Raw genomic sequence first — 15,917 nt, 5'->3', positions numbered from 1 at the left:
GGGAGATTACCCCAAGCTCACAACAGCTGCACAGGCATCGATATAACTAGTAATATCTCCTTTTGCTGTGTCCAGTTCTTCTTTCAACCGTTCAAGACGCTTTGATGCGTCAACGTATCGCCTTTTGCGCGGCTGTGGTGGTTGACCAGCTGTCAAAAAGCGGAGTGTAGCCTCATTTTTTTCTTGCACACACACACACACACACACACACATACACATACACGCACGCCCACGATCAGGTAAAATCATACGGTCAAACGAGACTTTCCAATACGGTCAACCGCTACAACGCTTCGGTTACTGTCACGGTTAACTGGGCGGGGGCGACGTCAATCATACGGTCAAACGAGATACGGCCAACCGGACCCTAACTGACGTGTGTGCGGCCTGGCTACCGGAAACGTGGGCCCAGTTGCCGGAAGTAAGTCAACGACTGTGTCTTTATGCAACTGGTATCGTCTGCGTGCCACGATTTTCATCGCTCGAGACATAGGAAAACAAGTAGGGTTGGTTTACTGTAAACACAACATTGAAAAAGACAGCCGCAGTTTTCTTGAAACATTCAATAACCCTGATTTTGTGTGAGCCAACAAAAGAAAAAAATATGGGCTGTTAGTGACGGCCCCTTGAAAGCTAAATGAAGTGTACAGTTTTATCATTTGAAGAGGTCTTCTGTGCGCAAGCCGGTGTAACACGAGAAAATTACTCCCACGAGATTTTTACTCCGGAGTAAACATTTCGTACAAAAAAGTTACTCCCTTTACGAAAAAAGCACTCCCCCGTTTCACGAGAAAATTACTCCCCAAGACAGGTGAGTTCCGAGTAAACAGTTCGTACAAAACTGTTACTCCCCTGACGAATAAATAACGAATAAATTACTTCACCCAAACACAAGCAATTTAACTTCCCATGCCAGGTGTACGACATTTTTACTCCCTTGTCCCCTGTTAGTCTTGGTGGTGGAAGGGGTGGAAGGAGGGTAGCGCGACATTCGTGTACGCGAGATCACTTACTGGCATTATCCCTTCGCCCGCATCCCATTTTTGCGTACGAGATTATTACTGGAAGTAAAATAAATGGGGAGTAAAAATTTCGTGGAGGGAGTAATTTTTTCGTGCCTTGGGGAGTTCTTTTCTCGTACGAAAAGTGTACTCGGAGTAAGAATTTCGTACGAAATATTTACTCCGGAGTAAATTTTTCGTGGAGTAAAAATTTCGTGTTACACCGGCAATGATACCGTCCTTTTGTGACCGAACCACTATGCACGTTGCCAGTGAAACGCGGACATTTGTGTAACAGGACACGCCAAGTTCCGGAAGAAAAAAGAAGAACACATAATTTATCTGTTGAATAAAACTGATCAAATCTGTGTGATTTATTACTGACAGTGATACAAAATGGATCTCTTTGTCAATGCTCGGTGTGTGATCTTTCTGAGTAGCGTTGTGTTTCTTTCGGAGTCTTTCAACATTGATGTGAAAAATGCTGTGGTACACCAAGGCAGTAATGGAACATCATTCGGTTACACCGCTGAATTCATCCAGTATGCGAATAAATCAACAAGGTACGTTACAAAAAAAAGCTGCAACTGCGCTTTATTCTTTACCAAAAATCACCCTCAGATTTTTATGCCTTGATGCAAAACAGTCTGAAGAACTTTTTTTCTCAGATGTATGTGTGTCTTTTGACCATCTCACCTCACTTCGACACCGACGTTGACGATCTTCCATGAAATTATGAATGCATGACCTTGACATAGAGTATCTTCCACAAATTATCAATGTTTTCATCAGTGATAGGGTCAGCACAGAATACCTTACAAAAACAAAATCAATGTCTGACACTGACATTTAGGGCCTGACATCAAATAATGAATGCATTACACTGACGTAGAGAATCTGATTTAAATCATGAATACATGACTACCATAACTAAAAGGATCTTATATAACTTATGAATGTCTTTACTGACTCAAAAGAAAATATCGATAACGGACACTGACCCTATGGATCTGACATGAATCTGTCAATGGCTGTCATTGACACTGGGGATTTGACATCAATCTGTCAATGTCTGACACTGAGGCTCTGACTTCAATCTGTCAATGACTGATTCTGACACGGAGTATTTGACATCAGTCTGTCAATGTAAGTCACTGACAGAAACGATCTGACTTTAAATGATCGATGTCTGACACCGACTCTGTAAGGATCTGTCATAAATCTGACAATGACTGACATGGTGACACTGAAGATCTGACATATATCTGTTAATGTTGACACTGAGGGTCTGGCTATGATTACTCCAAAGAGTCAAATGTCTGACACTGGCACTGGCGATCTGACATTAATCTGTTAATGTCTAACACTGACACTGAGGTTCTGGCATCAACTTGTCAATGTCTGACACTGACACTGACGATCTGACTTCAATCTGTCATCAGTAACACTGACACTGAGGATCTGACATTAATCTGTCAGTTACTGACGCTGCACACTAAATATTTTACATCAATATGTCAATGACTAACATTGACACTGAAGATCTGACATTATTCTGTCAATGTCTGACACTGACACAAACAAGCACTGCTGGCTTCAAGTTATAACTGTCTGGACGCAGGTTATTAGTCGGCGCCCCCAAAACGGTTGTGACCATTCGGAACACGTCTGGAATTCACTACTACTGCTTTCCAAACATAGCAAGTGCCTGTGCCAAAGATACCTCAACACCTGAACAAAGTGAGAGAGAGAGAGAGAGAGAGAGAGAGAGAGAGAGAGAGAGAGAGAGGGGGGGGGAGGGTGGGGGGGGGGGGGGGGGGGGTGGGGGTGGACAGGGGAATGGTAGTGGGAGGAGATAATGTATGTGTGTGTGTGTCTGTGTGTGTGTTTCTATGTGTGCGTGCGTGCGTGTGTGTGTGTGTGTGTGTACGTGTCAGTGTGTGTGAGTGAGAGTTGGCGTACCAGTGTGTGTGTGTGCGTGCCAGCGTGTGTGTGTGTGTGTGTGTATGTGTAGGTGTTTGCCTATGTAGCCTATTTGTGTGTGTATGTGTGTATGTGTGTGTGTGTGTGAGTGTGTGTGTGTGTGTGTGTGTGTGTACGTGCCGGCGTTCCTGCGCGTGCGTGTGTCTCTGTCTTCACGTGTGTGTGTGTGTGTGTGTGTGTGTGTTGGGGGGGGGGGGCGTGTGTGTGCGTTTGTTTCTAAGTAAGGTCAGTAGGCCATGACACTGTTCATAACAAGAACTTTCATAAATTACTTCTACATATATTTAAGACAACATGAATAGAAAATCAGCCCACACTGTCAATGTTTGTTCGAAGTACGTGTACGTAGTGCTTGCGATCACGGAACGTGTCTTTACACGACAGTGACCAAAGACGAAAAGTGCTCTGTGATCTCTAATAGCTTTGATGCAATCTAATAGGTGACTTAAAATAAAGAAAAGATCCTCTCACTATCAAACGTTCATTTTATTTATTTGCGGTTGAACAGATTTTCAGCGTGCGGGAAGGTTCAGTGAAGACAGCGAACTGTTTGGACTAGCCATGGCATTGGCGAACAAAAACACTGCCGTGGTAAGTTACCTTTTTTCTCATATTCCACCGTACCCTCTCTCCTCCATCGTCTGCCCCCCCCCCAAAAAAAAAACCAACACCCACCCCAAAAAACAACAACAACAAAACAAACAACCCCAACAACAATAACCAAATAAACAACAACAACAACAAAACACCCTTAAACAACAACCACCACGGTAGTTAAAGGCACAGTAAGCCTCCCGTAAACCATCACAGATGCTGTCAGGCTTTTACACACAGTACAAACACCCTTTCATTTAAACACTCACCGCTTGAGAACATCCTAGGTGCCCTCCGTAAAGAGCAAGCAATTTTCAAAGAATTCATTTTTGGTGGTTTATCTTACCCCTGAGCCATCGTGAACCCGTGTGATCCAATTTCCCTTTTTTCACAATGTAGACGTTAGTTAGTAATTTGAATGCGACTCAATGTGAGCTTATCTGCAATAGCACGTTATTATGTACAGAGGTCTCTGACTATGCACGAAACAAACGGCTGTGGTTCACAAGAACTCGAGCCGATGGCTTTTGACTGTTCAGAGGAACTGGCGATCGGCATAAACCGTCGTCTTCTACGAGAACCACGACCTTGCGTGACCCTGCTTCCGGGCTTTTCTTTTTTCAAACTTTCAAACTTCGAATTGTCTTGATGAAAAAAGAATTCTTTTATGATTTAAGAATGTTTGTGTAACAAGCTGTCAATTTATTATTTAGATTTTAAAAGTTAGGTCTAGCGCCAAAACGCACCACGGTCCGATTGTCTCTCAACAATCGGCGCAAAATTAATTCTTTAAAAATTGCTCGCTCTTTACGTAGGGCACCTAGGATGTTCCCGTTTGGTGAGCGTTCAAATAGAAGGGTGTTTGTACTGTGTGTAAAAGCCTGACAGTATCTGTGATGGTTTACGGGAGGCTTACTGTGCCTTTAAGTTATATCAGATGTGTAATCAGTAATGTGAACCACGACAGTATACTAGCCTGTACATCTTGTTCAGTAATGTGAACCACTGCACTATACTCATCCATACATTTTGTTCAGTAGTTATAACCACGACACTACTTTTCAGTAATGTGAACCACGACAGTATACTCGCCCATACATATTTGTTCAGTAATGTGAACCACGACAGTATACTAGCCCATACATATTTTTCAGTAATGTCAACCACAACAGTATACTCGCCCATACATATTTTTCAGTAATGTGAACCACGACAGTATACTCGCCCATACATATTTTTCACTAATATCAACCACGACAGTATACTCGCCCATACATATTTTTCAGTAATGTGAACCACAACAGTATACTCGCCCATACATATTTTTCAGTAATGTGAACCACGACAGTATACTCGCCCATACATATTTTTCACTAATATCAACCACGACAGTATACTCGCCCATACATATTTTTCAGTAATGTGAACCACTGCACTATACTCGCCCATACATATTTTTCAGTAATGTCAACCACGACAGTATACTCGCCCATTCATATTTTTCAGTAATGTCAACCACGACAGTATACTCGCCCATACATTTTTGTTCCGTAATGTGAACCACCGCAGTATACTCCCCCATACATCAAGTTCAGTAATACGAACCACTGCAATATACCCGCCCATGCATCTTGTTCAATAATGTGAACAACAACACTATATCCGCCCACACCTTTAGTTCAGAAGTGTGAATCACAACAATCAACAGGTATGTGAACGCCACTAAAATCACAAAAGCAATGTCATCACGAAACCCACACACTCCCACATACATCTTGGTCCAATTCAATTATCAAGTCACAACTGTTTAATTGCCTCCAGGTGTGTGGCCCGATGTGGTCAGACTTGAAATACTGGGATAAGAATTTCATATTCAACGTGGGTCGATGCAAAGTCCTGTATGGGACCGACGACGGCCGCCCCGGGATCTTGCCCTACTTCAACAGTAGGGGCAACAATTACACCGCTGACATCTCCATATCTGGACGAATAACGAGACAGATGAAGAACGGTGCAGCGGAGTTTGGCTTCTCTGCAGACGGCGATGGGGTAAGAAATGGGAATGAATTGGTCACTGTCATGGAAAGGGGGGGGGGGGGGGCGTATTGCAAGGGTTGATGGATTTCTTTCTTTATTTCGTGTTTAACGTCGTTTTCAACCACGAAGGTTATATCGCGACGAGGGAAAGGGGGAGATGGAATAGGGGAAAGGGGGGAGATGGGATAGAGCCACTTGTTAAGTGTTTCTTGTTCACAAAAGCACTAATCAAAAAATTGCTCCAGGGGCTTGCAACGTAGTACAATATATGACCTTACTGGGAGAATGCAAGTTTCCAGTACAAAGGACTAAACATTTCTTACATACTGCTTGACTAAAATCTTTACAAACATTGACTATATTCTATACAAGAACCACTTAACAAGGGTTAAAGGAGAAACAGAATCCGTTAGTCGCCTCATACGACATGCGGGGTGCAGAGAAATAAGGATGTGGAAAAGAAGACTTTTGGTAAGTGAAATAAAGGTGATGGATCCAGTCAGGTAGAAATAAGACAACAAGAAAAGAATTGGAAAACTGCAGGGAATAGTAGGGAGAGCTTTCTTGGAAGGAAATATAGGTGAAAGGACTGGTAAGGCAGAAATAAGACAAAAGAAGAGAAGAAACAGAACCGTTAGTCGCCTCTTACGACATGCTGGGTAGCATCGGGTAAATTCTTTCTAGTCCCAACCAATATGGGACTCCCCCTAACCCGCGGGGGGTGGGTTGATGGATGTCAAGGGTTGATGGATACAAGGGTTGCCGGATGCAAGAGTTGATGGCTGCAAGTGTTGATGGATGCGAGGGTTGATGGCTGCAAGTGTTGATGGATGCGAGGGTTGATGGATGCAAGGGTTGATGGGTGCAAGGGTTGATTGACGCAAGAGTTGATGGATGCAAGAGTTGATGGATGCAGGGGTTGATGGATGCAAGGGTTGGTGAATGCAGGGGTTGATGGATGCAAGGGTTGATGGATGCAAGGGTTGATGGATGCAAGGGTTGATGGATGCAGGGGTTGATCGATGCGAGGGTTGATGGAATCAAGAGATGATGGATGCAGGGGTTGATGGATGCTGGGTTGGTGGATGCAAGGGTTGATGAATACAATGATGGATGCAAGGGTTGATGGGTGCAAGGGTTGATTGACACAAGAGTTGATGGATGAAAGGGTTGGTGGATGCAGGGGATGATGGATGCAAGGGTTGATGGATGCAAGGGTTGATGGTTGCAAGGGATGATGGATGCAAGGGTTGATGGATGCAGGGGTTGATGGATGCAAGGGTTGATGGTTGCAAGGGATGATGGATGCAAGGGTTGATGGATGCAAGGGATGATGGATGCAAGGGTTGATGGATGCAAGGGATGATTGACGCAAGAGTTGATGGATGCAAGAGTTGATGGATGCAAGGGATGATGGATGCAAGGGTTGATGGATGCAAGGGATGATGGATGCAAGGGTTGATGGATGCAAGGGATGATGGATGCAGTGGTCAATAGATGCAAGGGTCGCTGGATGCAATGGTTGATGGATGCAAGGGTTTCTGGCATGGACACAAAAGTTGATGAATGCAAAGGTTGGCGGAATCCAGTGTCATATTTGGATGAATGGGCCGTAAGAGTCAGTTAGCGCGGTGCTCGATGGATGTGAGAATGCACTAAGATAAACCTGTAACCCATGTTTTCATGGTGTGTGTGTGTGTGTGTGTGTGTGTGTGTGTGTGTGCGTGTGTGTGTGTGTGTGTGTTTGTGTGTGTGTGTGTGCGTGTGTGTGTGTGTGAGTGTGTGTATGTGTGTGTGTGTGTGTGTGTGTGTGTGTGTGCGTGCGTGTGCGTGTGTGTGTGTATGTGTGTGTCGGTGTGTCTGTGCGTGTCTGTGTGTGTCTGCTAACCTAACTCAACTGAACGCTTGTGTCAAGTTAGTTATTATCAGAATAATTATGATGGTTTTATTTTTCAGTCAGGAAAAGTTGTGATTGGCGCTCCGGGCTTCAGCGCCTCGAGAGGTCAGTCAAATGCAAGACCTTTTCTTTGTTCTTAGACTCAGCTTCTGCCAAAGAACACTTTTTAAAAACAAACAAAGGGGTTTAAGTTCTTTAAATACATACGGCTTTACGGTGTAACTAGATTAAGTGAGAGTAATACGGATCCAATCTCATATCATCTGAAAGAATAAGAAATATTGGGTGTATATATTTTTTTTAAAGGATGGATATTATTTAATCAAAAGGAATCATTCTCTTCACAGGAAACAGCCAGATAGGTAGATACATGATGTTTTACGCCCTCACGGTGAAACCATTAGGGGCATGTTACCTGTTGTTACTTTGACTTTAGATGAGATACCCAGTTGTATGCGTATTTAGGCGGTACATATTTCAGCCACTTGCACTTATGGCAGAATGACCGAGGTCTTTTACGTGCCACTGTGGTGACGCGGGAATGGCACATGGATACCGTCTCTGAGTCTGCACATGAAGTTGACACGTGTCCGTCCCGTGACGCCAAAGCATAGCTACCCGGTGTAACACGAGAAAATTACTCCCACGAGATTTTTACTCCGGAGTAAAAATTTCGTACGAAAATGTTACTCCCTTTACGAAAAAACTACTCCCCCATTACACGAGAAAATAACTTCCAACGACAGGTGTGTTCCGAGTCAACATTTCGGTCGAAAATGTTACTCCCTTGACGAATAAATAACGAATAAATTATTCCACCCTAACACGAGCAATTTACTGCCCACGCCAGGTGTACGCAACTTTTACTCCCCTGTCCCCTGTTAGTCTTGGTGGTGGAAGGGGTGGAGGGAGGGTAGCGTGACATTTGTTTGCGCGAGATCACATATTGGCATTATTCTTCCGTCCGCATCCCATTTTCGTGTACGTGATTTTTACTGGAAGTAAAACATTTGGCGAGTCAAAATTTCGTGGAAGGAGTAATTTCGTACGAAATTATTACTCCGGAGTAAATTTTTCGTGGAGTAAAAATTTTGTGTTACACCGGCCCCCTCAAAAGAGTCTGTTGATTTGTTGTTTATTGGCTATTCAAGTGAAATGGTACGTCAGGGCATAGACCAAATAGCCTGGACCGCCAACTCGTCACGTGACCCTTCGAGGTTACGACTCTCGACTTTCAGGGGCGCGTCGCGTCCGGTTTGAAAGGCCAGCGATTCGAAGACAGTTAAAAGAAAGCACGCTCCAGTTATTTGTGACAATGGGAGGTGACAATGAACTTGATTTTCCAAAACTCCAAACTAAACTTAACAAAACTCATCGAAAAACATGTTCCATATGCACTTTTGCTGAGTTTATTTTAGCATTTTCAGAACTTACCTCAGCAACTTCGTCCATGTTTACAATCGACACCGGATATCACGTCCCCATGATTTCTGAAAGGCTTGTAAGGCCCCCCCAAAAAAGAGGTCTGTTTACGGTAACATAGGCCCAAAAAATAGGGTCGGTAGGTCGGGAATTTTTTTTTCCTCCAAAAAACCATATTTTTACGTTATTTTTTTTTCTTTTTTCTTCACCAAATGCCAAAAAAAAGTCTAGGGTCGCGCGAAAAAAATAGGGTCGGTCGGGTTACCGTAAACAGACTATTTTTTTATTTGGCCTTAGCGTAGGTTCCTGTGCGAGAGGCCGCTACCTCGTAATAGAGAGAAAGAGCGGAGAGAGAGAGCAAGTTGGCGGTCCAGGATAAATGGTCTATGGTCAGGGCCACTGTGGACTCGACTTAGTTCACAGGAAAACGTGGTCTTTAGGCGCACGCACGCACGCACGCACGCACGCACGAAAGCACTTTTGATATTTGATTGAAAATAAACCTGGTTTGTTGATTGTGCAGGTGGAGTGGTTGTTTTTGATGTGGAGACGGAATTGTATGATCGGATGGAAACCATTCTTGACCAGGAACAAGACAGCGTGCTCGGTATTAGTGTGTGTGTGTGTGTGTGTGTGTGTGTGTGTGTGTTTGGGAGTGCGTGTGTGTGTGTGTGTGTGTGTGTGCGTGTGTTTGGGAGTGTGTGTGTGTGTGTGTGTGTGTGTGTGTGTGTGTGTGTGTGTGTTAGATCACTCATTTACTTCTGTCATTTTTGGTATCTTTAAAGGGTATGACGTAGCAGTTGGCAACTTTTGTGGATCTACACGGTTCTGTTTTGCTGTGTCTAACAAACAAATCAAGGGAAAGGTACAGTGCAGGCGCTTGTTTGTTGTTGTGTTCGCATTGTTTCTTTGCAAAAGTCATGTGTTGTTTCTCTCTCTATTTCTTGTTGTTTTATTTATTGTGCATGGATCTGCGTGCGTGTGTATGCGTGCGTATATGCGTGCGTGTATGTGTTTGCGACAGACATTGAGTGTTTGTGCGCGCGTTCGTGAAAGCGTGCCTGTACGCGGCGTGCGTGCGTGCGTATGTGTGTGTGTGTGTGTGTCGGTGTGGGTGTGTGTTAGTCGGCGTAAGTTTGTGTGTGTTATGTGTGTAAACGATCATGTGATACACCATACCCCTGCCGAAGGTTTTACGATTAGAGCATCCCTCCACTTTGACACATATATACCTTCTTCTTCTTCTGCGTTCATGGGCTGAAACTCCTACGTTCACTAGTGTTTTTGCACGAGTGGATGTTTACGTGTATGACCGCTTTTACCCTGCCTTTTAGCAGCCATACGTCGCTTTCGGAGGAAGCTTGCTGGGTATTTTCGTGTTTCTATAAATCTGACATGGATCTTTTTCCGACGTGCGCACTTGGTCTTGTGCTTGCATGTACACACGAATGGGGATAAGGCACTGGCAGGTCTGCACTTAAGTTGACCTGGGAGATCGGACAAATCTCCACCCTTAACCCACGCGGCAGCGGCCGGGATTCGAACCCACATACCAAAAATCACAAGCTCATTATTCGTTGCCACGTACGTTATTTAACCGTTGGCGTTGTCAATCTGGTATGTAGCTCATGAGCACCATTTACTGATATTAATTTTTTTAAATTTTTTTTTAAGAATATTAAAACAAGTCGCGTAAGGCGAAATTACTACATTTAGTCAAGCTGTGGAACTCACAGAATGAAACTGAACGCACTGCATTTTTTTTTCACAATGACCGTAGTCCGCCGTTCGTGCAAAACGCAGTGAAACTGACGAGCCTGGTAGTGGTTTCGCTGTGCTGCACAGCACGCTTTTGTGTACCTCTCTTCGTTTTAGCTTTCTGAGCGTGTTTTCAATCCAAACATATCATATCTATATGTTTTTGGAATCAGGAACCGACAAGGAATAAGATGAAATTGTTTTTAAATTGATTTCAAAAATTTAATTTTGATAATAATTTTTATATTTTTAATTTTCAGAGCTTGTTTTTAATCCGAATATAACATATGTATATGTTTTTGGAATCAGAAAATAATGAAGAATAAGATGAACGTAAATTTGGATCGTTTCATATAAAAAAAAATTAATTACAATTTTCAGATTTTTAATGACCAAAATCATTAATCAATTTTTAAGCCACCAAGCTCAAATGCAATACCGAAGTCCGGCCTTTGACGAAGATTGCTTTACGAAAATTTCAATCAATTTGATTGAAAAATGAGGATGTGACAGTGCCGCCTCAACTTTTACAAAAAGCCGGATATGACGTCATCAAAGACATTTATAAAAAAAAAAATGAAACAAACGTTTGGGGATTTCATACCCAGGAACTCTCATGTCAAATTTCATAAAGATCGGTCCAGTAGTTTAGTCTGAATCGCTCTACACACACACACAGACAGACAGACAGACAGACACACACACACACACACACACACACACACACACACACACACACACACACACACACACACACACACACACACCACGACCCTCGTCTCGATTCCCCCTCTACGTTAAAACATTTAGTCAAAACTTGACTAAAGGTAAAAAGGAACGAAAGAAAGAGGGAAGGAGGAGGGGATTTTGTTGTTATGTGTTAGGCTAGAATTTGTTTGCCAATTTTGTATTGAGGACACACGATACTAATATGTCTTTCATAATGATTGCGGTTCAATCGCCATGACTGTTTGCAGGTGTACGTGATCGAGCATGCCGTCGAGTCACGAGTCCACTTCAGGGTGCTGTGGTCAGAGCAAGGCAAGCAGGTCAGTTCCAGACACCTTGAAATATTAACACTTATAATTATTATATCTAATAATAAATAACAATCCATAGAACGCTTTTTCAGAGCGCTACTCACCACTAGGTAGCTGACTGAGGGTACTTTATACATTTAATAACAAGTCGCGTAAGGCGAAAATACAACATTTAGTCAAGTAGCTGTCGAACTCACAAAATGAAACTGAACGCAATGCAACGCAGCAAGACCGTATACTCGTAGCATCGTCAGTCCACCGCGCACGGCAAAGGCAGTGAAATTGACAAGAAGAGCGGGGTAGTAGTTGCGCTGAGAAGGATAGCACGCTTTTCTGTACCTCTCTTCGTTTTAACTTTCTGAGCGTGTTTTTAATCCAAACATATCATATCTATATGTTTTTGGAATCAGGAACCGACAAGGAATAAAATGAAAGTGTTTTTAAATTGATTTTGAAAATTTAATTTTGGTAAAATGTTTTATATTTTTAATTTTCAGAGCTTGTTTTTAATCCAAATATAACATATTTATATGTTTTTGGAATCAGAAAATGATGGAGAATAAGATGAACGTAAATTTGGATCATTTTATAAAAATGTTTTTTTTTTTTTACAATTTTCAGATTTTTAATGACCAAAGTCATTAATGAATTTTTAAGCCACAAAGCTGAAATGCAATACCGAAGTCCGGGCTTTGTCGAAGATTACTTGACCAAAATGTTAACCAATTTGGTTGAAAAATGAGAGCGTGACAGTGCCGCCTCAACTTTCACGAAAAGCCGGATATGACGCCATCAAAGATATTTATCAAAAAAATGAAAAAAACGTCTGTGGATATCATACCCAGGAACTCTCATGTCAAATTTCATAAAGATCGGTCCAGTAGTTTAGTCTGAATCGCTCTACACACACACACACACACACACACACACACACACACACACACACACCACGACCCTCGTCTCGATTCCCCCCTCTAAGTTAAAACATTTAGTCAAAACTTGACTAAATGTAAAAACGACATTGGACATTACAATTTAACATTGTGCTGCCTGTTTTAATCTCTTGAACATTGAGGAGGATAAAAAAAGAAAAACCACAGGGATCATGTAAGCTAGTAACCAAGCGGTGAAACAAGCAAGCAAGCAAGGTATCAACTCCCCATTTTCTCCATCCACATACCAGCCAGAAACTTGTACACAAACAAAGGAGGATTTTGTAATCGACAAGGCATCGTTGATTTACAGATCATGAAAATACAGAAGTAAGGACCGATTGACAGTGAGCGGACACTGATCAACACCCTCCCCCCCCCCCCCTTAACACCCTCCCCCCTCCTCCTCCACCCTCCGCCACCTCCACTTCAAGGTAGAGAGAACTAAGGACCGAGCGACGGTCGAGGGAGGACAACGATCAGAAACAATCGACCCGGTGTAACACGAGAAAATTACTCCCACGAGATTTTTACTCCGGAGTAAACATTTCGTACGAAAAAGTTACTCCCTTTACGAAAAAAGCACTCCCCCAATGCAAGACAGGTGAGTTCCGAGTAAACATTTCGTACAAAAATGTTACTCCCCTGACGAATAAATAACGAATAAATTACTTCAGCCCAACACGAGCAATTTAACTTCCCATGCCAGGTGTACGAAATTGTTACTCCCCTGTCCCCTGTTAGTCTTGGTGGTGGAAGGAGGGTAGCGCGACATTCGTGTGCGCGAGATCACTTATTGCCATTATCCCTTCGCCCGCATCCCATTTTTGCGTACGAGTTTTTTTTACTGGAAGTAAAAAAAATGGGGAGTAAAAATTTCGTGGAGGGAGTAAATTTTTCGTGCCTTCGGGAGTTCTTTTCTCGTACGAAAAGTGTACTCGGAGTAAAGATTTCGTACGAAATATTTACTCCGGAGTAAATTTTTCGTGGAGTAAAAATTTTGTGTTACACCGGTAGTGAGTACCCAAATTATGTCTAAAAGGAGATTATGTCTATAGGGAGATTATGTCTAAAGAGAGATTATGTCCAAAGGGTATTTGTGTCCAAAGGGCTTTCATGTCCAAATGAGGGTTTTGTCTAAAGAGCGTTGTATGTTGTCTATTAAAGGGTGTTTGTGTCCAAAGGATGTTTACATAAAATTATAAAGAAATATCATGTCTGAGAGGTTGTTAATGTCGACAGGACATTTATGTCCAAAAGGAGATTATGTCTAAACAGTATTTATTTGAAAAGAGCTTTTTACGTCTAAAGAGAGTTTATTTATTAAGCCTTTAAAAAAAAAAGGCGTTTGTATACGTCTAAAGGACGCTTATGTCTAAAGGGAGATTATTTCTCAAGGAAAATATATCTTCAGGATCTTTAAGTCGAAAGGGCGTTCGTGTCTACAGGAAATTTATTTCTAAAGGTATGTATACATGCGCAAAAGGTGTTTATGTCCAAACATTCTGAAGACGGACAGCGATTATACAACGGGTTATTCTCCAGAACTGTGTACCATTTTGTGACATGCATTTTCAGTCCTTTAAATGATTATAATGAATATTAAATATCAACTAGGATGTACTCTTTTTACTTTTTTCAGTAACACTCCAGTTAAATAATGATACAGATATGCAACAACAAACATAGAATATATTTTTTAATTATTTTTAATTAGTGTTAGTGTTCAAATCCATGTCACAACCTTTGGTTTCCATGTTACGAAACTGACGTACTTTAAAACCCTTGTAATTTACTGAACGTAGACAAACACAATGTAAAAGTATTTCTAATTCTTTATCTTCAAGTCAATCAATCAATCAATCAATATGAGGCTTATATCGCCCGTATTCCGTGGGTACAGTTCTAAGCGCAGGGATTTTTTAATTTTTTTATTTTATTTTTTTATTTTATGCAATTTATATCGCGCACATATTCAAGGCGCAGGGATTTATTTATGCCGTGTGAGATAGAATTTTTTTACACAATACATCACGCATTCACATCGGCCAGCAGATCGCAGCCATTTCGGCGCATATCCTATACTTTTCACGGCCTATTATTCCAAGTCACACGGGTATTTTGGTGGAGATTTTTATCTATGCCTATACAATTTTGCCAGGAAAGACCCTTTTGTCAATCGTGGGATCTTTAAGCCAAGGATATATATATAATTATATGGAACAAGTTCTTATTTAGAAAAACAATTTGTATGGTTAAAATGTTTCAGTTAAGTAAAGAAATACCAACTTCTTAATATTGTTTCCACTGGAACACAGCTCTGGAGAATAACCCATACATGTTATGTGCACACAGGAGTACTCGTCGTTTGGGTCAGTGCTGTGTGCCGCGGACGTGACGGGGGACGGGTGGGCGGATCTGCTGGTGGGGGCACCCGTACACACGGCGACCCTCAACGAATCCCTGTCCTACGACGAGGGCAGAGTCTTCGTCTACATCAGTCATGGAGAGGCTGTCAGTGGCGATGTGAGTTACTTTCCTGAGCTTTTTTTCTTTCTTGAGATGTGTGTTAGTGCGTGTGTTAGTGTGTGTGCGCATGCGCGCGCGTCTGTGTGTGTGTGTGTGTGTGTGTGTGTGTGTGTGTGTGTGTGTGTGTGTGTTTTAACATTTTGTAGCTGTAGTTGGCGGTGGTGGGAACTGGTCGTTGCTGTGTTCTCTCTCATTGTCTGAACGCATCAACCTAAAATAAAACGTGGCAATCTACAAACAGTAAGTAAGAGGTGTGCAGAACCAATTGCAAGCTCCTGCCACTTGAGAGAATAATGAGAAGCAAGGGCTTGAAGGAAACCCGTATTTGAGTAGCTAACATGTTATTTGTTGTTGTTCTTCTTCTTCTTCTGCGTTCGATATTCATGACCGTGGCTGCCATGAAGTCCGCAGTAAGTTCGTTGTTGTTTTACATGCAAGATCTAATTTCTGACGTCTGTTTTCAGGATAATTTCAACCTGACAGTGACGCTGGCTGGTGACCATATTCCATTCGCTCGCTTCGGTTCTGCCATCAGCAGCATTGGAGACATCAATCGGGACTCCCTGAACGGTATAATTAGAGTTGTAGGCTGCTGTATCTACCTGGTTTTTGTGCCAACGCGTGGAATACCTCTCAAGCCGGGTTTCAAAAGACGTATTCCCAAGTTATTTACATTGCAGTGGTCTTATAGTTTGTTTGTATTATTATATATTATACATATAAT

General features: G+C 42.2%; 1 protein-coding gene across 1 annotated transcript in view; it reads left to right on the top strand.

Moving 5' to 3' along the window:
• The first annotated feature begins 858 nt into the window (after positions 1-858).
• LOC138983163 (integrin alpha-4-like) overlaps positions 859-15,917 on the top strand; it is a 16,905-nt gene continuing 1,846 nt past the window's right edge. Inside the window, exons 1-10 of the mRNA XM_070356573.1 lie at positions 859-1,564; positions 2,623-2,741; positions 3,493-3,575; positions 5,400-5,627; positions 7,572-7,617; positions 9,458-9,541; positions 9,720-9,799; positions 11,670-11,741; positions 15,020-15,190; positions 15,658-15,763. Of these exons, the coding sequence (XP_070212674.1) occupies positions 1,398-1,564; positions 2,623-2,741; positions 3,493-3,575; positions 5,400-5,627; positions 7,572-7,617; positions 9,458-9,541; positions 9,720-9,799; positions 11,670-11,741; positions 15,020-15,190; positions 15,658-15,763 (1,156 nt within the window). The 5' untranslated portion in view covers positions 859-1,397. The remainder of the gene's footprint in view (positions 1,565-2,622; positions 2,742-3,492; positions 3,576-5,399; positions 5,628-7,571; positions 7,618-9,457; positions 9,542-9,719; positions 9,800-11,669; positions 11,742-15,019; positions 15,191-15,657; positions 15,764-15,917) is intronic.

This window comes from Littorina saxatilis, linkage group LG12 (genome assembly GCF_037325665.1).
Source record: "Littorina saxatilis isolate snail1 linkage group LG12, US_GU_Lsax_2.0, whole genome shotgun sequence".
Taxonomy (NCBI): Eukaryota; Metazoa; Mollusca; class Gastropoda; order Littorinimorpha; family Littorinidae; genus Littorina; species Littorina saxatilis.
The sequence above is the reverse complement of the archived record's forward strand: the minus strand, read 5'-3'. Positions and strand labels throughout refer to the sequence as shown.